Source organism: Dipodomys spectabilis, unplaced genomic scaffold (genome assembly GCF_019054845.1).
Source record: "Dipodomys spectabilis isolate Male_0828 unplaced genomic scaffold, ASM1905484v1 ptg000061l, whole genome shotgun sequence".
Classification (NCBI taxonomy): Eukaryota; Metazoa; Chordata; class Mammalia; order Rodentia; family Heteromyidae; genus Dipodomys; species Dipodomys spectabilis.
In genome coordinates this window covers 4,335,590-4,357,598 of record NW_024870738.1, presented here as the reverse complement: position 1 = coordinate 4,357,598, position 22,009 = coordinate 4,335,590, and the positions used below count along the sequence as shown (strand labels likewise).

Here is a 22,009-nt window from a genome sequence, read left to right as displayed (position 1 = left end):
GCCTTCACAACCGAAATCTCTCCAATCAGAAGACAGCTGGGCGAGAAAACGCTTCCTGAAAAGCGACGCCGTAACTAGGAAACCACGCTGCGCATGCTCCCGGCCTTCCGCAGCGTTCGGGAGACTCGCGCTAGCCGTCGCTACAGCTACCTCCCGCACTGAAGGGTGGGGTTGATTGAGTGCCGCTCTCGCACGTGACCCAAATTCCTCTTTCTCATTGGCTGTCTCGGGGGTGCGGCGTTCGGGCGCGGACGCTCGGGATTGGTGCTTTAAAGCAGCGGGGCGGGACTCTGGCTACAGCCGCGGGAGGTCCGGACACTGGCGGCCATGGGACTTGCCGGTAAGTCTTCCTTTGGTCTCTTCTCTCTGGCAGTCTTGGCCCTTGAGGGACGGGTTTGGGGAGTTCCACTAGGACCCTGGAAGGCTATGGGTGTGTGAAGATGGCCCGGCTTGAGGACCGGAAGTCGGGTTGGAGCGTCTCGGTAGTCGAGTGCGGCCGGAGCCGGTTCGTTGGCTGAAGTTAGTGAAGCGAGGGACTAGGGCCTCTGGGACCCCGAGCTCCCAACTGCGGTCGACTTTTCGACCTTATTCGTTCTCTCTTTGGGCGTAGGCCAGACCTTGCCTATCCCAGATAGGGTCGCTGACTGACCGGGGTTTGCTTCCTCTCCCTGGCCCTAAGCGCTCTCCAGCTACCTCTGCGCGGGTGAAGCCCTGACCGCCTAGGGATTGGGTATGCTGGTGGTCTTGACGCTCAGCCCCAGTGCTTGCTTCCTGTGGTTCCTTCCCGAGGTTCCTTGACAGCCTCTACTCCTATAATGACTGCTTGGAACTCTTGGGCCGTGACTGAGAATTTTAAGACTTTTTTTTTCTGACACTTAGCCACGTGAAGTGTCAGGGTGGAGTTCTAGGACAGAAAATTCGTTCAACTTGGCTGCTTTCCCATTAGTAAAGTGCACAAGTGATTCACTAGATCTCTTAAGCCTATCTTCAGTTTTAAAGTTTAAACTTAGGTGATTTTGCTGTAGATTGGGTGATTTTGCTGTAGATTGGAACTGTTAGCAATGATAATAGGATGGTTGGCAGGCTTGTCACAGCATTAGAAGTTAATGACAAATTTTTTTCAATAATTACGTTTGATTCATTACTTTCCATTTTTTGTTATCTTTTATCTGTTAAAGCTAAATAAAAACGGGTCACTGGAAGCTCACGCCTGTATTCTTAGCTACTCAGGAGACTGAGATCTGAGCCAGCTGGGACAGGAAAGTCTGGGAGTTTTCTATCTGTGAGACTCCTATTTCCAATTAACTATCAAAAAAGCTGGAAGTGGAGCTCTGGTTCAAGTTGTTGAGCACGATTCTTGAACAAAAAAGCTAAGGGACAGTGCCTAGGTCCTGAGTTCAGGCTCCAGGACCGGTACAAAAACAAACACAACCCAACTAAATAGAATTGAAAATGTAAGTGAAAAAACACTGCAAGACAATGTTAAGCAACTTAAAAATGCAAACTTCAGTAATCTCAATATTCAGTACATTTGAATCAATAAACATTTATGGTGTATTTTTGACTATACCTGAAATGTAGATGAAATTGTTAGATTTGATAGTTAATATTGTGCACACACAGTTAATTTGTATTTTCTGAGTTTTCAGGTGCAATTTCAAACTAAGAGCTTAAGGATGGCTTCTCATTGTATAGTTAAGTTTCTCCAAAAGCCTCTTTAGTGAAAAGTCTTGAGTGTGGAATGAGGATTTCACATTGGTGGGACTTCATTGGACCTATTAGATAAGCATTTCTCATTTGAGATATAGGAAATGGCCCCAAATCTAGCCCATATTGAGTTTAGGCTTCATTTTCTAACTGTTCATTGAAAGGAGGAACATTCCTGGAGAAAAGACCTACTTAATTACAAGAAAGGTTAAGAAAAAAGTGAAAGGAGTGGATGGAATGTCACTGTCCTTAAATAAGGAAGGAGTAAAAGCTCTGTGTGACACTTGAAATCAAGTTGTTCTCCAAGACAGTAGCTCCAGGTATAGTTTAGTGTAAACCATAAAGCTAATGCTATCAGAACTGGTGTGGGTGTGGGTGTGGGTGTGTATTGGTTTTCTTGGTCACAGCCAGTACTTTTACTTGAGCCATGCCTCTAGTCTGGATTTTTGCCGGTTAATTGAAAATAGAGTCTGTCAGACTTTTCTACCCTGGCTGGCTTTGAACTACAATCCTCTGCTCTCATCCTCCTCCTCAATAGCTTGGATTACTTGTGTGAGCCACCAGCACCCCAGCTAGAAGAAAATTATTAGATTAATTGAATCAGTGGTTAACTCTAGAGCAGGAATCAACGAACTTTCTGTAAAGGGCCAGATGGCAAATATTTTATTCTCTGTGGATCATGTGGTCTCTGTGGAAGCCAATGTAGCACAAAAGTAGGCATTCACACAAATGAATGAATGGGCAAGCCTGTGCTCCTAAAGTATATTACAAAACTAGGTAGTGGACCAGTATAATTACATTCAAATTCTAGCCTGTTTGAGTTATCTCTTTCTATATGATAAAATTCTCCCTAACAGTGGTATAAAATAGTAGCCATTGTATTATTTTTCATTATCCTGGACTCTTTTAGGTGACAGTGATTGTGCTAGTCTTGCTAGTGGTGCCTAGGGAGGCTGCATTTAGCTAGTAGTTTGCTTAGAGACTGGATTCAGGTAAGAATATGGGGATGGCTGGGCCTCTGGATCTCTCCAGGTTATCTGAGTAATCTACCTTCTACAGTGTCTCTCTCTTCTAGCATATTAGCTAGATTTGTTTAGGGTCGCCCAAGGCCAAAGATTTGCACATTATATCTACTATATTCTTTGGGTAATTCCAGGTCCTAATGTAAAGTGGAGTCCCAGCTGTGGCAGCCCACAGCTGTAATCCTAGAACTCAAAAGACAAGCAGGAGAATGCCAACCTTTGCTACATAGCTAGACCTTGTCTTAAAAAAAAAAAAAAAGGAGGGGAGGAGCCGGGCACTGGTGGCTCAAGCCTAAAATCCTAGCTACTCAGCAGGCTGAGATCTGAGGATCATGGTTCAAAGCCAGCCCAGGAGGGAAAGTCTGTGAGACTCTTATCTCCAATAAAACCACCAGAAAACTGGAAGTGGCACTGTGGCTCAAGTGTTAGGGTGCTAACCTTGAGCTGAAGAGCTCAGGGACAAGCCCCATGGCCAACAAAAAAAAAAAAAAAAGGAGGGGGGGATTTTAAAATGTAAGGGCCAGGAGTGATCACTAACAAAACAGACAAATCTTTCTAACATTCTTAAATGTATTCCAGAAAAAATTTGCCGGACGCTAGTGGCTCATGAATGTAATCCTAGCTATTCAGGAGGCTGAGAACTGAGGATTGCGGTTCAAAGCCAGCCTGGGCAGGAAAGTCCAAGAGACTCTTATCTCCAATTAACCACCAGAAAACCAGAAATGGGTCTAGGGCTCAAAGTGGTAGAGCACTACCCTTGAGCTGAAGAACTCAGGAACAGCACCCAGGCCCAGAGTTCAAGCCCCACAACTGTTAAAAAAAGAAAAAGAAAAAAATTTAACACACACTGTCTGATATATAGTGAATATTTAATAAAGTGACAATAGTATAGGGGAAATATGCACATATATATACTGTAGTATAACATTAAAACTTATTTGTATTAGTACTTTTAGAGCTTAATTAAGCCATTGTAAAATCTAGTTTTGTTGTGTGATATGTGATAAATGTCAAACAAGTGAATTCATTATATGCTTGTTTTTTATTTCTTGGGAAAAGCCAACAAATTTACTTTAACACTGAATATTATTTTTTTGTATGTGTGCTGTTACTGGGCTTGAACTCAGGGTATCATGCTCTCACTTGGCTTTTATACTCAAGGCTGATGTTCTACCAGTTGAGCCACATCTTCACTTGCAGGTTTGCTGGTTAACTGGAGATAAGTCTCCTGGGTTTGTATGTCTGGGCTGGCTTCAAACTGGGATCCTTAGATTTCAGCCTTCTGAGTAGCTTTTGTTAGAGCTGTGAACCACTAGTGCCTGGCTAAAACTTTTTAAGTGGCAGCTGGGCTATAACTATTTTTATAAGTGGCAAGCAAAGACTTAAATAGAAAGAAAGAGAAAGAAATTACACCCTTATGGCAAATGGTGGGCTCCAGGTAGATGACTAAAGAGAAAATCCGTGGTTAAAAATTTGTTGTCTAAGCCAGGCGCCAGTGGCTCACACCTGTAATCCTAGCTACTCAGGAGGCTGAGATCTGAGAATCGTGGTTCAAAAGCAGTCAGGGCAGGAAAGTCTGTGAGCCTTTTATCTCCAATTAACCACCAGAAAACCAGAAGTGGTGCTGTGGCTCAAGTGGTAGAACACTGGCCTTGAGCTGAAGAGCTCAGGGATAGCGCCCAGGCCTAGATTTCAAGCCCCGTAACTGACAAAAAAATGTTTTCTAGGATTTGGAGTGCTGTCACGGTAATGACAGAGGGGTTATCTTAGGGAAGTGAGAGATCATGACTTGTCAGAGTTTTGAGAAGGGATCTGTGCATGTGACAAGGTTGCCATCCGGTGCTGTTCAGTGATACGTATGAGATGCAGTGCATATGCATTAAATCTTAAGGAGTTTGTTGGGCAGGATCTGGACTATGGAATGTGCTGTTTCTCTGGAGCTAAGATCTTGTTTTTCTGTCTTTCAGGTAACAGAGGACACATTTCTTAATTGGCTTGCTCTAAGAACTGATGCCTAAACCATCTCAGCATGGCCTTTAGAGAAGGAGGTGGACATGACTTGCCTCACTCATCCACACCCCCCACACTTAGCCCTGAAAGCCTTTCCTCCCATAGTACCCGTAAACATAGTATATGCATGGTGTCTGACTTTTTTTACCCAAATATGGGAGGCGTGGAAAGCCACATTTACCAGCTCTCTCAGTGCCTAATTGAAAGAGGGCACAAGGTCATAATTGTTACCCATGCTTATGGAGATCGCAAAGGCATCCGTTACCTCACTAATGGCCTCAAAGTTTATTACTTGCCTCTGAAAGTCATGTACAACCAATCTACAGCCACGACCCTCTTTCACAGTCTGCCATTGCTCAGGTACATTTTTGTTCGGGAGAGAATTACAATAATCCATTCCCATAGTTCTTTTTCTGCCATGGCCCACGATGCTCTCTTCCACGCCAAGACAATGGGGCTACAGACAGTCTTTACGGATCATTCCCTTTTTGGATTTGCTGATGTCAGCTCGGTGCTTACAAACAAGCTTCTAACTGTGTCTCTTTGTGACACAAACCACATCATTTGTGTCTCTTACACTAGTAAGGAAAATACTGTACTAAGAGCAGCACTGAATCCTGAAATCGTGTCCGTCATTCCTAATGCTGTAGATCCTACTGACTTCACTCCAGACCCATTTAGGAGGCATAGTAGTATAATAACTATTGTTGTTGTCAGCAGACTTGTTTACAGAAAAGGTAATGAAACAATAGCTATATTTGCATTATAGACTCTCTTTTTTCTTTGTAGAAAAAGCTGTTGAATACTTGCATACAATGATTTTGTTTTATGATTTTATAATTGCTTCTACCTTAATTATAGCAAAGAAAGGTCAAATTTCTCCTACATCTCCTACAAGAGGAATTTTTAGAACGATGATGAATGCTGCCCCACGACCTTTGGTGTTTTGGTGGTTACTAAGAAAGTAAAAGCAATACCCTGATACTATTTAATTGATAAGAATTTTAGGAAAATTAAAACAACCTGGCATGTGTGGTAAGAAGTAAAGGACAGGGCCTTTCTTTCTGATTGCAAAAATAATGTGTTTTCATTGGAAATGTTTTTAAGACGAAGCAAAGCACAAAAATGAATAAGAAAAGCAACTGTTGATGAATGTTTTTATTTTATAACTTTTGCATCTATCTAATATATGTATATATTACACATAGTATCCAAACCAGTGGACTTTTTGTGTGCACTATTGTTTAATAGTGTGCTTGTTTCATTAAATTGTGTATAAGACGTTACTCATATAATGGCAGGTAAGTGATGAAGGAAAGAGGATTAGGTGGCCCTGGTTAGAGCCCGATTGTCCCCATTGAGTGGTCAAAGACAAGTTACTCAACTCTGTATCTCAAGTTTTTCATTTGCTTTAATTTAGGCAACACTGGGAACTTCCTGAAGAGTCAGTGATGGTTCCCATAAAGTACATCACTTTGGTTGTACTCAACAAGTTCTTGTCATTAATCCTGAGAATAGTTTTAGTACCTCTGCAGCGTTAATGAACACTATGAGAATGGTGTGCAACACCATAAAATTTGTGTTTAACAGTCTTTCTTTAAAACATACTAGCAGTCTTCCAGATGCTATTTGGAACAATAGCATCTGAAAGTTGGATGCTAGCCACATCGCTTGTGTCTCATACAATAAGGAAAATACTGTACTAAGAGCAGCACTGCATTCCATCATTCCTAATGCTGTAGATCCTACCGACTTTGCCCAGACCCATTTAGGAAGTATAATAGTATTATAACTATTATTAGTATAAAAAATACATAATCTTAAAGATTTGAACTTACCATTCAAGTGTTCTTACTAACACACACTGAATTATCAGTAATTTGATGTAGAGCTTTGGGCTTTGAGTTCTGGTTTCATTGATTTTGGCTATATCATCTTGCACAATTGCCATCACCAAACTTATGCTTTGTCCCTTTGGCTTTTTTTTAAATGAGAGGAAAACCTAAGGCGGTCAACAATGTACTGGAATTTTTAATTTGCTTTCATTTGTACTCAGGGCTCCCCTTGTGTGAAGAATTTTTTCTGCGACCTTATTGGAGTTGGCAGCTTTTGTAAAAACTCGTGCTCTCAGTTTATGTGAGTTTTTAAAGTTAATCTTAGTTCAGTGACAAGTAAAACTGGCATCTAAGGCTTCTGAGCAGTTGCCTCTAACTCTTGGTGATTGTGAAGTTCATTGGTATGCCATAGAGACTATTCTCAGTATATAGTTCACTTTTGGGAAGGTTGGCCCAACAGTTCATTTAAGTGAAGGTTGGTAGATTGTACTGTATTTGCTGGAGTGAAAGCAGTGGTATGTTTCTATTCTTTAATCAAAAGAAGCTAATGGACTGTTTTTCTTTTTTTTCTGGATCCCTCTTGGGATATTGGTGATGTGTTTGTTGTAGCTTAGAAATTTTGCCTAATCTTTGTTAAGTAGGTTACTTTTTGTTTGGTGCTTGTGCTAGGGCTTGAACTCAGGGCCTAGGCACTCTCCCTTATCCCTTTCCTTCAAGGATGATGCTCTACTACTTGAACCACTTTTCCTGCCTGGATTAGCGTCAAGCTATGATTCTCAAATCTCAGCCTTCTGAGTAGCTAGGATTACAGACATGAGCTGCCTGTGCCTGGTTTTGCTTAGTTTTATGAGGTAAGAATGTGCTTGCAGTGATCAAGGATAAACATTTACCGCTCATACAAATGCTGAACTGTTCAGTTTACTAATGTGATGCTTTAATTAGCTGGGCTAAGCACCAATGGAATGAAAGTATAGCCCTTTTCTGCTCTCAATTCAAAAACTCCACAAATGCCTATTAAATCTTCTCCGAATGCCAGGTACCTTACAGAATAACCAGGTTTCAAAAAGACCCATTGGAGTGGAGTAAGTAAGAGAGAATAAACCAAATTCTCTTAGTTGAGTTTTCCTGGTTGGCTTCTGCGTCCTCTCTCAGTCAGGGTTTCCTGGTATTTTGTGTATGTGCAGGCACATCCTGCTTCTTGATAATAGTGGTGATGACAAATTAACGTTTGTATTCTGCAGTTAGTAGAACTTATGCATGCTATAGTACCAGTTCCACCTTCCAGCCTCCTAGAAAAGGAGGGAACAAGAAAGGAGGAGGAAAGGAAGAAAAAGAAATAGATGCAAAGAATTGTAAGCAACCATCCAGTTTATCTGGAAATTCAATTGATTTCTAATAGACTTGAAACAAAGATAGCTAAGGTTTTAAGAAGCCTTCATAATTTAGAAAAGCTAAATGTTAATTTATTTCTAGTATTTGCAATCATTTTGAAAATGCCAGCAGAGTTTGAGTAATGAATTCTACTTTGAATTATTTAATGAAAATGACCTTATATGTATCATTCTTCTACCATCTGTTTTAGAAAGAATCAATCTACCAATTTGGGGAAAGAGTGATGTAAGAAATGCAATTTAAGTGTGTGTATACTTGTTAAAAATTAATCTTAGTTCTGGCTGAATTATTTTGTTTACTTTTGAATGTATATGATTTATAATGTTGAACTAAATTCTCAGAGTGTCAATATTGCTGTTGCTTTGGATAGTCACTTTTTCAAATTGGAAGGGTGTGATTTATCTTCTTTATATTTCTTGAGGTCCCATTTACAAATTATAAGAAAAAATCCTTTTAATTTTTTTTAGAGGAACCAGTATTCATCCTTTTATCCTAGGGATGATAGTGAGCTGACAGTTGAGTTCCTGCTGCTCTGAGTTATTCCCATTCTGGGGAAATGGGCGAATGCTGGTTTGAATCACTATTTAAATTATGCTAATACTGTAGTATTCATTGCAAAATTTTCTGTACAAACTGCATTTTGAACAAAGTAGAGGCAGCAGTTAGACTTTGTTGCATAGCCCTTTCCTATGGCAGGAAATAGAATTATAGACTAATAGAAATTTTATAGCAGAGAAAAACTTTGGACTTTAGGTACATAGGTCTCTGCATTTAGTAGATCCAGGAGACTTTACCAAGATTAAAGGGTTCACTGGTTAATAAAACAGAACAAAAAAAGCTTAGGACAACACCTAGATTTGTAGTGAGACGCTGTGTACTTTGGAGAAAACCAGTGAAACCTTAGACCTCTTTAGGTATCTGTTCTAGAAATAGGTGATGTGTACAAGTGAATAACTTAAAAACAAGTATGTTGAAAGAGAATTGTTTGGGTACGTGGAAGATACATAATACTTGACAATGCATATCAAGTTTGTATCTTCAAAAACTGTAATTCAAACTGGTGGCCCATGGCTGTCATCTTAGCACTTTGAGGCGAGCTTGGGCTGTATAGTAAAATTCTGTCTCAAAAAAAGTTGCAGCTGTTAAGGGTCACTGGCATTTTGTAGATGATCCTACTCTTCCAGGAAAAGTTTTAAGAGAGATGATTTGTCTGCTTAAAAGAGGGCAGAACTGATGACGCTGATTCTTTTTTAAACAAGTGAGTGCATTCTTCTTAATTCCGATATTTTTTTTTAAAGTTTAAATATTAATATTGCTAACATTCAGCTTTATGTTTTTAGGGACCGATTTGCTTAGTGGCATAATACCTGAACTCTGTCAGAAATATCCAGATTTAAATTTCATAATTGGAGGAGAGGGACCAAAGAGAATCATTCTGGAAGAAGTACGGGAAAGATACCAGCTGCATGACAGGTATCAGTGGCTTACATACTATCAGAGGTGAAAAGACAGCAGTTGTGTATAGTTAGTTTTACTTCATGTTTTGCCTTAGATATGTTGTTTCTCCTACACATAAGGGAGATGAAAATAGAATTCAGGTGAGAACAGTTAAAAGAATTCACATTTTTTCCATTATCCCAGCATTTATTTGATTTTGGGGAACAGTTAGAGGAAGAACGGTGAAAGGCACTAAACAACCTACCTACTACATTTAATTAAAAAAGTTTACGAACTTCATGCCATATAGAGTTGTGATTTAAATAGCATGCACATATCTATAAATTGCTGTATGCTACATGTTTGGACAGGTCTTCATAATTTAGATAACACTTGAAGGTATGAAGTGTCAATTTTAAAAGGCCCATTTTCCTGTTCAGAAATGATACTTTAACATTAATCATGAAAGTATATTAATATTTTCATTAACTGCAAATTAGTTTAGGAGAAGGTGAAATCTAGCATATGTAACAAAAGTTAGACCTATGTGACCAGTCACCACTGGCTCATGCTTGTAATCCTAGCCACTCAGAATGCTGAGATCTGAGGATCCCCGATTGAAGCCAGCTTAGGCAGAAAAATTTGTGAGACTCTTATTGCCAATTACACAGCAAAAGCCAGAAGTAGAACTATGGCACAGGTGCTAGGGCACCAGCCTTGAGCAAAAAGTGCCCAGGCCCTGGCTTCAAGCCCCAGTACCAGTACATTCACACAAAATGAAGAAATAATTGTATATATTTTAATTCTCTTATAATAGTGTCTGATGCTTATCTTTTCAGGTGGAATATGTTGGGCATCAGTAAAAGCTTAGGATAATATAAATAGGAAATTGGATTTGGAAATTAAATGTCTTTTGTAGAATGATTTTTCACATCTTTCCTTGCCTCTCATTTGAAAAAAAAAAACAGGGTACGTCTTTTGGGAGCTTTAGAGCACAAGGATGTTAGAAACGTCTTAGTTCAAGGACACATTTTTCTTAATACCTCCCTTACTGAAGCATTCTGCATGGCGATTGTGGAAGCAGCCAGTTGTGGTTTACAGGTAAAAAGGGCTTACATGGTTGGGGTTCTGTATTTGAATTTTAAAATAAAATCGTGACACCCACAGTAATTTTTAAACTTGGTCTCATTGATTTCCTTGAGGTATGATTATGGTGGATCATGTGTTCATTTGTTTGTTGGTTTTTTTCTTTTGAAGGTCGTAAGTACCAAGGTTGGTGGAATTCCTGAGGTGCTCCCAGAAAATCTTATTATTTTATGTGAGCCTTCAGTCAAATCTCTGTGTGAAGGGTTGGAAAAAGCTATTTTCCAGCTGAAGTCAGGCACATTGCTGTCTCCAGAACAGATCCATAACATAGTGAAGACTTTCTACACCTGGAGGAATGTTGCTGAGAGAACGGAAAAAGTATGTGACATGCTGAGGAATGATTGTGTCTCAACTCCCATTTGATTTTTCACACACATTGTTTTCTCTCCTCTAGAAGTTGGCTATTTCCTGTTACTTGTGTTTAGATAGTACTGGGAGGTTTTAAACTCAGTGCCTTATACTTGCTAGACAGGCATTCTACCATTTGAGTCATGCCCATCCCTTTTAGCTTTAGCTATTTTTCAGAAAGGATCTTGTACTTTTTTGTTCGTGTTAGTCTGGGACTGTGGTCCTCCTACCTGTGTGTCCTTTATACTGGGATTGCAGGATTGAGCTACCAGGCCTGGCAGCCTTTGAATTTTGGATTTAGTTTATAAGTTTTCTTCCAAATAAAAAGAAATCAATCATGGATTACTTTTGGCACATATATTAGGCTAATGTTTCTAGTCAAACTCTTGTACCTGACATCTTAAACTAGTAATACAGTCTAGTCCCCTCATTAAATTGGGTATTAGGAAGTTATAAAATTGTCTAGAAAGCATAGCATTTAGAGGCAAAACTGGTATTAAAATCTGCCCTTAAATTTTGTTGAGGCTGTTTATAATTCTAAAACATATAGGCCCATTAATAAATACGTGGAAGCTGGGCATTAGTGTTTCATGCCTGAAATCCTAGCTACTCAGGAGGCTAAGATCTTAGGATCCCAAGTTTGAAGCCATCCCAGGCAGGAAAGTCTGAGACATCTCCAATTAACCATTAGAAAACTGGAAGTGGCCCTGTGACTCCAAGAGCTAGAGTGCTCGCCTTGAGCGAAAAAATTCAGGTATAGTGCCCAGGCCCTGTGTTCAAGACCCATGACTGATAAGATAAATACATGGTATTGGTTATTGCAGTAACTTTATAACTTGTAAGTATTTAATTCAAGCTATTTGTCAAAACTCTGGAGGCACTTTTGCTAACTACCATGCCTTTCTGAAAAAAAAGCTTTTTTGCATCTTTGAGTTGAGTGAGACCAGGTTAGAATTCAAAGTGTCTGTGAAAAAAGTATGAATGTGATCATAAATAAAAAGCAGTAATAGATGATTTTCAAAAGGACATGTACAGATATAGATTTCCTGTACGGCAGGAAAGTGAGGTTGTAGAAAATGCTGCTTGATTTTGGCTTAGAGACCTCATTCTTTCTCCCTCGTTCTCATCCTTTAGTTCCTTCTTTTTTAGCCTCATGCCTCTTGTCACTACATAACAAGCTGAATGAAAATAAGTCAGTTACTCTTAGTACATAGGAATGTTGAACAGAAAGACAGTCACATGGAGCCTGGAGAAGGCTGTAGTTTAGAATAATGTATTATACTACCAGTCTATTCAGTGGAGGAATGAGTTTCTAGCCTGGAGTAGGAATCAAGTTAGAGCCAAGGAGAGAATTTCTCGTGTGTGTGTGTGTGGGGGGGGGTCTGTCTGTCTGTCTGTCTGTCTGTCTGTCTGTCTGTCTGTCTGTCTGTCTGTCTGTCTATTCAGTGGAGGAATGAGTTTCTAGCCTGGAGTAGGAATCAAGTTAGAGCCAAGGAGAGAATTTCTCGTGTGTGTGTGTGTGTGTGTGTGTGTGTGTGTGTGTGTGTGTGTGTGTGTGTGTGTGTGTGTGTGTGTGTGTGTGTGTGTGTGTGTGTGTGTGTGTGTGTGTGTGTGTGTGTGTGTGTGTGTGTTCTGTCTGTCTGTCTGTCTATTCAGTGGAGGAATGAGTTTCTGGCCTGGAGTAGGAATCAAGTTAGAGCCAAGGAGAGAATTTCTCGTGTGTGTGTGTGTGTGTGGGGGGGGTCTGTCTGTCTGTCTGTCTGTCTGTCTGTCTGTCTGTCTGTCTATTCAGTGGAGGAATGAGTTTCTAGCCTGGAGTAGGAATCAAGTTAGAGCCAAGGAGAGAATTTCTCGTGTGTGTGTGTGTGTGTGTGTGTGTGTGTGTGTGTGTGTGTGTGTGTGTGTGTGTGTGTGTGTGTGTGTGTGTGTGTGTGTGTGTGTGTGTGTGTGTGTGGTCTGTCTGTCTGTCTGTCTGTCTATTCAGTGGAGGAATGAGTTTCTGGCCTGGAGTAGGAATCAAGTTAGAGCCAAGGAGAGAATTTCTCGTGTGGGGGGGGGGGGTCTGTCTGTCTGTCTGTCTGTCTGTCTGTCTGTCTGTCTGTCTATTCAGTGGAGGAATGAGTTTCTAGCCTGGAGTAGGAATCAAGTTAGAGCCAAGGAGAGAATTTCTCGTGTGTGTGTGTGTGTGTGTGTGTGTGTGTGTGTGTGTGTGTGTGTGTGTGTGTGTGTGTGTGTGTGTGTGTGTGTGTGTGTGTGTGTGTGTGTGTGTGTGTGTGTGTGTGTGTGTGTGTGTGTGTGTGTGTGTGTGTGTGTGTGGTCTGTCTGTCTGTCTATTCAGTGGAGGAATGAGTTTCTAGCCTAGAGTAGGAATCAAATGAGTTTCTAGCCTGGAGTAGGAATCAAGTTAGAGCCAAGGAGAGAATTTCTCGTGTGTGTGTGTGTGTGTGTGTGTGTGTGTGTGTGTGTGTGTGTGTGTGTGTGTGTGTGTGTGTGTGTGTGTGTGTGTGTGTGTGTGTGTGTGTGTGTGTGTGTGTGTGTGGTCTGTCTGTCTGTCTGTCTATTCAGTGGAGGAATGAGTTTCTAGCCTGGAGTAGGAATCAAGTTAGAGCCGAGGAAAGAATCTCGCGCGCGCGCGTGTGTGTGTGTGTGTGCGCGTTTCTGGGTCTTTTTTTGTGAGAATGTGTGTGTGTGTTTTTCTGGGCCTTTTTTTTTTATTGTGAGAATACTGTACAGAGGAGTTACAATTACATGGGCAAGATAACAAGTACATTTTCTTTCTTTTTTTTGGGGGGGGGGTCCAGTCGTGGGGTCTGAACTCTGGGCCTGAGTACTGTCCCTCAGCTCTTCAGCTCAAGGCTAGCACTCTACCACTTAAGCCACAGCGCCACTTCCAGCTTTTTTCTTTTTGCTTATGTGGTGCTGAGGAATCGAACCCAGGGCCTCAGGCATGCAAGGCAAGCGCTCTACCACTGAGCCACCTTCCCAGCCCCAACGAGTACATTTTCTTTACTGTAGGCTTACTTATTAAAAAGTTCCAGTACACATGATGAACCTATATTTGAATTTAAGTTCAAAATCTTCTTATCTAAAAGTGAAGATACAATATTTCCATTAAAAAGGGGGACTTGGGGGGCAAATTATTATTTTTTTCTTGGTTGTGGGGCTTGAACTCAGGGCCTGGGCGGTGTCCCAGAGCCTCTGTGTGCTCAAGACTAGCACTCTACCACTTGAGCCACAGTGCCCCTTCAGGTTTTTGAGTGGTTAATTGGAGATAAGAGTCTCACGGGGACTTTCCTGTCCCGGCTGACTTCGAACTGCCATTCTCAGATCTGAGCCTTCAGAGTAGCTGAGATTATAGGTGTGAGCCTCTGACACCCAGCTGAGGCAAATTATTTTTGACTACAGTGTCTATGAGAGACTGACTATTAAGAAGTCTTCTAGTGTCTCTCCCCATATGCAATAAGTAGCTAAACTTTTCCTTTGGAATTTCGATTCTAGCACTGATTACCTGTGGGGATGCATGTCAGAATCAACTGGGTAGGCTCTTCAGCCTCTGTAAACTCCATCTTCCTATCTCCTTGTCTTTCAACCACTCTCGAGATTCTGGTGTAACACTTGAGGAATAGAGGTCAAAATTGGATTATTATTGCCTTAAGTATTGGGCTGGACAGGGTTCTTTTGGTGATAATACCCTGGATTAAAAGTTAAGTAGGATTTTTATAGCCATTTCTTTTCTCTTAGTTGTGTTTTAAAGCAATAATTTAAAGTACTAGTAAAAAGTTTTTGATTTGATATTCTGGCAGTTTATAGTCTATATTTTGAAAACAGTAAATCCTCAATGGTAACAAATCATCACTTTCTGTTCATAGTAGTCCATTATTATATCTCTTAAAATGCACAAGTTAGTTGGAGTTGGTCTTAAACTCTAGGGCATTTTGGTCTTTTTCAACTCCTCTTAGTTTAATGTGTTACTTAGAAAATTGACAAACTTAAATTGGAGTTCATGCTGTAAGCATAATTCATCAGGCTCCACATGATCTTCAACATCATTCTGATTCACAATGTTTGTATCTTAAATATCTTCAGGGTAGAAGAACTAGATGAAAACATCCTGTACCTTTCAGAGGTCACTGATCTACAAAATTTGCAGTGCATGCTGAAACTTCCTTGAATTCAGAAGGAGATAGTCTATAAGCCTAACATGAGACTCAGCAGCACAAGTAATCTTCAAATACTATTAAAAAGAAACAACAGCAATGCTGGTCCATTTGATGTGTTGTAAGCAAGTAGGATTAAAGACTTTTGTTTTTTAATATTTTAGAGTCTTGTGCTCAGCAGGTCATCTGCCAATTTTCAGCAGTAAGCTTGATTTTTTTGCCCAACATTTGACCTATATTGCCATGTTTGGGCATTCTCTCCTTTTTGTGTGTAATCTATGAAGTGTTTCTGTATAGTTTGAGCCTCCATGCTCAGTAGCATCTCCCCAGAAGCCAAATAGATTGTAGTCATCTTATTGTGCGTGATTGTGCTGGTGACAGTTTTCTTTGCTCATTCAATCTATTTGCTTTTTTTTTTTTGTCAGTCCTGGGTCTTGAACTCAGGGCCTGGGCACTGCCCCTGAGCTTCTTTTGCTCAAGGCTAGCACTCTACCACTTGAGCCACAGCACCGCTTCTGGCTTTTTCTGTTTATGTGGTACTGAGGAATTGAACCCAGGGCTTCATGCATGCTAGGCAAGCACTCTACCACTAAGTCACATTCCCAGGCCCATTCAAGCCATTTGGAAAGGCCAGTTTTGCTGGAGCACTGCTGAAGTTAACTACTGAATTAAATATGACCCCTGTAATGGTGATCTGACAAGCCAATCAGACTTTGCTATTCTAGTACTTGGCTGTAATAGATGGAAATCTCTAAGGAGAGAAGAACTGTAGCTTATATAGCACACCAAGTAGCCCAGGTTTTTTTTTTTCTTTTGCCCAGAATAAGGTAGTGTGATAAGCATTGAGCTAAATGGCAGTGATTAGCATGGTTAAGTTCAATAAGGGTATCATTATTATAATGACAACAGCAAACATGAGTGAGTTCTGTCTGCATGTATTTCTCAGACACGGACATTTGTCATAGGAGTGCGATGGCTCAGAGCACTCATGTTTGGCCTTCTCTCCTCCAGGTATATGAGAGGGTGGCAGGAGAAGCTGTGTTTCCAATGGACAAGCGACTGGGCAGGCTCATCACCCACTGCGGCCCAGTAACAGGCTACATTTTTGCATTGCTGGCTGTATTCAACTATCTCTTCCTCATTGTCCTGAGATGGATAACTCCGGATTCTATCATTGATGTTGCAGTAAATGCCACTGGGCCAGGGGGAGCATGGACTCATCAGTTTCCTCTCAGTAAAAAAGGGAGTGAGAGAGAGAAGGAGTCTAAAACCAGGTAGAAGACAGCCTGGCTCTTACAGTTGTACACATTTGTAATACTTCTATTAAGATGGTTGAAAATAACCTTGTTTTTGTTTGTTTGTTTATCCGTTTTACACTTAATTTTGTCAGTTATGCTACCTCTATATCACTCAATGTTTTATTTTGAGGAAAGATAAAACCATATGCAATTCCTGAGTGTTGAAACTCCTTGCACTTCTTTAGAATTTAGGAGAAACTAGTTAAGCCACTCAGGTATGACAAATTTCAGAGTACTGAAATCCCTCTAGCAGAGATGTTTTAACCTTCTATTTTGGGAGCTTTGGGTGCTGAAGGGCCAAACGTTTCTGGGCATTTTTTGGCCAGTTTTTTAATGTTCTACCATTAATTATAGACATTTACCAGATGTTTACAAGTTTTCTTTAGAGAGGTACAACAATTATGTGAACTACTTTTTAAAGTCATGTTCATATACATTAATTAGACATTTTGATTATGCTCCTAAACATTTATTGGGGCCACTCAGTAAGTGTTACATCCAACTGGTAGGTTTCTTGAGTAAGGTGGTGTGTATTAAGCACCTGCTTTGTGTAATATGTTGAGCTAGATAGTTCCTGCCATGAAGGACCAGGGATGCATTTGTTCTTTATTATTGGAATGGCTTACTTCATTGTAGTCACAGTTGACACGAAATGGTAAAATACCCAACATGCCAAAAATGTTCATGCTTGAAATGCCAGGAGTACTCCTTTGATCCTGTTGTATCCTTTCTCCTAAATAGAGCTTTTGTCTTTAGTGGTATTTCTGAAGAGAATTTTGTTTTGTAAATTTTAGGGACCGATATCACTGTTGATAGTGCAGGAAATTCCTGCACCTGTTTCAGTGCGTAATTTAGGCCTTTTAAACTGCCTTCGTGTTTTCTGAACAGAATGTACGAGGTGTGCCATCTCAAAACCAGCTGCTACCCCGTCCTTTTGATATCTGTCACTACCCTCCACTGTGGCCTAGCTGATGTCTGCTAAGTATTGTCAGTGTGCAAAAAAAAAAAAAAAAGACGTTACTCTAGAATGCTTCATTTATAGTGAACTGAGTGTGAAAATGTTAGGAACACAGTCTCTGTGGGTGGATATTTGTTATGGTGTTTCCCAGAGCCATGGGTTTTTGAACCCCAGGTTATCTACATGGTGTGTATTAGTAATCTTTTCAAATCTAGAATAATTTTTTGAGCAGAAGACTGTGAAGGCACCGGGAGGCACCCTTGGGTGCACTAGATTGATTCTGTCAGTATTATGATTCTCTACAAGATTTTTTCTAAATAGCAGCATTCACAAAGCTTTTGACTTTTTCAAAAGTATCTTAACATACCTATTCCCTGGTTGCCACTGATAGGAAAGAGATGCATTTGTGTTTTGTTTATATGAAAACACAAATGCAGTAGTGCAACTTTTAGGGATTCTTTTGCTGCAGAAAAATGGACTGATAAGAAACCATTCAGTCCCATTAGAATTTTTATGTATTGAGACTAACATTCAAATAGTGACATAAACAGTGCCAATATTCATGGTAGGGTGAGAAATGGTTAACATTTGGTTTTATTTATTCTATTTAGCAGTTTTTAGAAGCACACTGTTTATCTTCTCTCTTGTTAACTTTTTCCAAATTGTCGTTTAATTCTTTAACAGTGTCATTTATTTAAGGTGAAAATTAATTGTGTTTGCATGTAAGATGTGTGATTTACACATTAAAATTATTTTTCTTAGAACAAATGGTGGAAGTCTTACAGAGATATTTTTCAGGCTTCCTGGATACCTTAGATGTAACTGTCAGTGTTGCACTGGTCAGTATGTGGAAACACATTGTTCTACACTTGTACTTAATGTTTATTTAAGTGAACTGAACATTGATGAGGGGTTTATTAAAAATATATTGTATTTCTTTTGATGATACAAACAGTTGTACATATACAAAATTGGTTTGTTGAAACTTGCTTCATGACCAGAAATAAAGATGAGAATGACATTTTGACAGTTTTTGAGTTGGTCTTGTTCTGTGGACAGAATATTAGTTTCTAGTGAAAGGACATCCCCCTCCCTTGTCCCTTCTTTTTTTTCAGTATAATTTAATGTGTTGCTTGATCTGTTAGTAAAATGCAAATATCCTTCAGATGAAAAACCTTGGTCATTTTTTATTTCAAGAATATATATTTTGTAACTCAAGAAATAACTAAGTTTCATTAGATATTTATTTCCTGGTCCAAAGTAGTCCTTGTTTCTTATTGCAGCAGAGTTATCACATAAGACAGATGATTAATACATGATTATACTTTGTACCTTGCTAGATATTTTAAGAGCAATTGGATTTTGACTTTATTTACAGATATCCAGCTTTCTTAGTCCCTTAGTTAGCAACCATTATTCCTAGGTTTTGATTTCGCTTACACAGAATTTATTTTTAACATAGGTCTGGCATGTGCTTTGCTTTGGCAAGGTTTTTTTTTTTTTTTTTTGTGGGGCTTGAACTCGGCCTGGGCGCTGTCCCTGAGCTCTTCAGCTCAAGGCTAGTGCTCTACCGCTTGAGCCACAGCGCCACTTCTGGACTTTCGGTTTTCTAGTGGTTTGTTGGAGATAAGAGTCTCACAGTCTTTCCTGCCTGGGCTAGCTTTGAACGGTGATCCTCAGATCTCAGCCTCCTGATTAGCTAGGATTACAGGCATGAGCCACCAGTGCCCTGCTGGTGTTTTTTTTTTCTTTTTTTTAATCTCTTGTAGTTCTGGGAGTTAACTCACTGCCTTGCAGAGGCTAGACGGGCATTCTACCACTTGAGCTATGCCCCAATCTTTTTGTTTTTATTTGGCATTTGAGATAGGGTCTCACTAACTTTGCTTTGAATTCATAACCCTCCTGCCTCCACTTCCTTAGTAACTGGGATTATGGAGATGGTCACTTTTTGAGATATATTGAAGGGGCTCTGTCTCTTCATTCCCAAAAGAATGTTACTAAATGCCCAAAATACATACAGTTATGCAAATTAAAGCCCAATGTAGAATTTGATTTGTATTCTACAGTATTATATTCTACAGTATTCTAGTCTTCATCATTTATATTAATCTGTGGCTCAGTAGGTTTAACTGGGAGTAGGGAGGGGATTTTTCCCCCAAGGAAGATCTCTCTGTATCTGGAACTGGATGAGTATGGTATTGGTATTGAGTAGATACTGATCAGGGTTGCTGCTAAGCATTTTACAGTGTTGATACTTCCCTACAACAGAATTATCTGGCCCCAAATGTCAATAGTGCTGGATGCTGAGAAGCTCAGGTACTATTGATTCTTTTATCTGTGAAAAATAATATTAGACAACTATGCTGATAACATCAGTAACCTTTCTCATGTCCATCTAAAATATAATGTTCAAACATAAAGATGGTATCTCACAAATACCCTTGCTACCCATCTAAAGCAACTTTTTGGTATGTATAGCATAGGATAGCCATATTTCAAATGAAAACTAAGACCAAAGAATGATTGAATAGTATAAAGCAATTTGTATCACTGATCAACATGAGCTAATAGTCACCCTTTTACAGTATAATTGAAGAATGATAATAAAAAGGTAAGATATTTGCATTTATGTGTTTTCCTAAATTGGTGTTCTACTAGATAAGCCTGGTAAAGAAACTTTACATGCATGCACATACCTATAATCCCAGCTACTTAGGAGACTGAGACCCGAGGGTTGTGGTTCGAAGTCAGCCCCAGAAGACAAATCCTCAAGATTCCTATCTCCAAATAAGCTGGAACCAGAGGAGTGGCTCAAGTGCCAATCTTGAGCAAAAAGGCCAAGCAGTGGAGGCCTTGAGATCAAGATCCATTTCAGGCACAAAAAAAAAGGAAAGGAAGGAAGGAAGGAAAAATGGAAGGAAGGGCTGGGCGCTTTTGGCTCAGGCCTGTAATCCTAGCTACTCAGGAGGCTGAGATCTGAGGATCACAGTTCAAAGCCAGCCCAGGCCGGAAAGTCCCTGAGACTCTTATCTCCAATAAACCACTCAGAAAACCAAAAGCTGCGCTGTGGCTCAAGTGGTAGAGCACTAGCCTTGAGCTGAAGAGCTCAGGGACAGTGCCCAGGCCCAGAGTTCAGGCCCTACCACCAACCAATGGAAAAAAAAAAAAGGAAGGAAGGAAGAGAGAAAGAAACTTCATAGGTTATTATCTGTCCCTTGTGAGTAGAAACAGTCTTTATAGTGCTTCAATACTGTGAAATAGGCAGACTATCTCATGGCTCACACTATTTCCATGTGTCAGCCTTCTTTTAAAAATTATCTTTAAATAGTTGTACAAAGGGGGTTCACTTCAACATGTCAGTTAATGAGTAAAATGCATCATTCTCTCCTATTTCTCCCAACACCACCCACCCCCCTCAACCTGTCCCGTTTTCACATATGTACATTTGAGTATTTATAACTGCATTTGTCTACCCTTCCTCTCTCCATTTGTCTCTTCTTACACCTCCCCCCCCCCCCCCCGCAACTCCTCAATCAGCCATCTTTTTTTGAGTGTGTGCTGGTCCCGGGGGCTTGAATGAGAGGCCTAGGTGCTTCTTCCCTGAGCTTCTTTTTGCAGAAGGCTAAGGCTCTACTTGTGAGCTGCAGCTCCACTCCCAGCTTTTTCTGAGTAGTTTGATTCGAGATAAGAGTTTCATGGACTTTCCTGCTTGAGCTGGCTTCAAACTTGGATCCTCAGGTATCAGCCTCCTGAGTAGGATTACAGGCAGAATCTACTAGTGTCTGGCTTTCATTAGCCTTCTTAATAGTTGATAAAACAGTTTTTAGGTAGATGTAGTCATTCTAGTTTGCCTGAGTGTAGAAGCTCCCATATTTTTGTATGAAATGTTAGGATTTGTTTAGTTTGCACTCACAATTTTCCTTTGGCCTACATTTCATTAAAATTTTCAAAATTTAGAAAATTTAATATAGCCAAGAATGAAAGAAGAGACATCTACTGGTGAGGAAGAGTAAAGATTAATTAATTTCATTTATGTTGGCGCACTGGTAAGAGAATATTGTCCATCTAGGGGAAATATTGATTTATGGAATCTTTGGCTGTTTCATCCACTTCGTTATCACTCTGCTATGATCGAGGATAGCCCACATTTTCCAGAGAGCCACCATCTTTACCGATGCTTGAAAATGAAAGCCAGTGATTGATTGTGAAGGATCCTAGCTGTGGGACCTTGTCATGGATGAAACTGTCACAGGAAGTCCTTCTAATACCTTCTGTGTCCGTCACTCTCTCACTTGGGAGGGGAATCAAGCCTTTTATTAGATGCTGCCTAGAATAATACTTTATTTTGCCAGTCCTGGGGCTTGAAATATGGGCCTGGGCACTCTCCCAAGCTCCTTTTACTTAAGGCTAGCACTCTACCACATGAGCCACAGCACCACTTCTGGCTTTTTCTGCACTTAAGTGGAGAGAAAAGTCTAATGGACTTTCTTGCCCTAGCTGGCTTCAAACCACAATCCTCACTCACATCTCAGCCTTCTATGGAGCTAGGATTATAGGCGTGAGCCACCAGTGACTGGATATTAAATAATATTTTTAACTGGTCATATTATAGAATTGGGCTCAATCTTTCATAAGCCTCATAGTGAAGAGAGAATATATTTCCCACAACGAATTCTGGGTATAGTAAAACTTGTTTGTA

General features: G+C 40.1%; 1 protein-coding gene across 1 annotated transcript; it reads left to right on the top strand.

Annotated features, from left to right (window-relative positions):
- Positions 1 to 279: 279 nt before the first annotated feature.
- Piga (phosphatidylinositol glycan anchor biosynthesis class A) lies at positions 280 to 18,339 on the top strand. The gene is made up of 6 exons (XM_042680470.1): positions 280 to 340; positions 4,697 to 5,476; positions 9,307 to 9,439; positions 10,372 to 10,504; positions 10,661 to 10,867; positions 16,066 to 18,339. The coding sequence occupies exons 2-6, from the start codon at positions 4,759 to 4,761 to the stop codon at positions 16,330 to 16,332; spliced, it is 1,458 nt and encodes a 485-aa protein (XP_042536404.1). The 5' UTR covers positions 280 to 340; positions 4,697 to 4,758; the 3' UTR covers positions 16,333 to 18,339.
- The last annotated feature ends 3,670 nt before the right edge of the window (positions 18,340 to 22,009 follow it).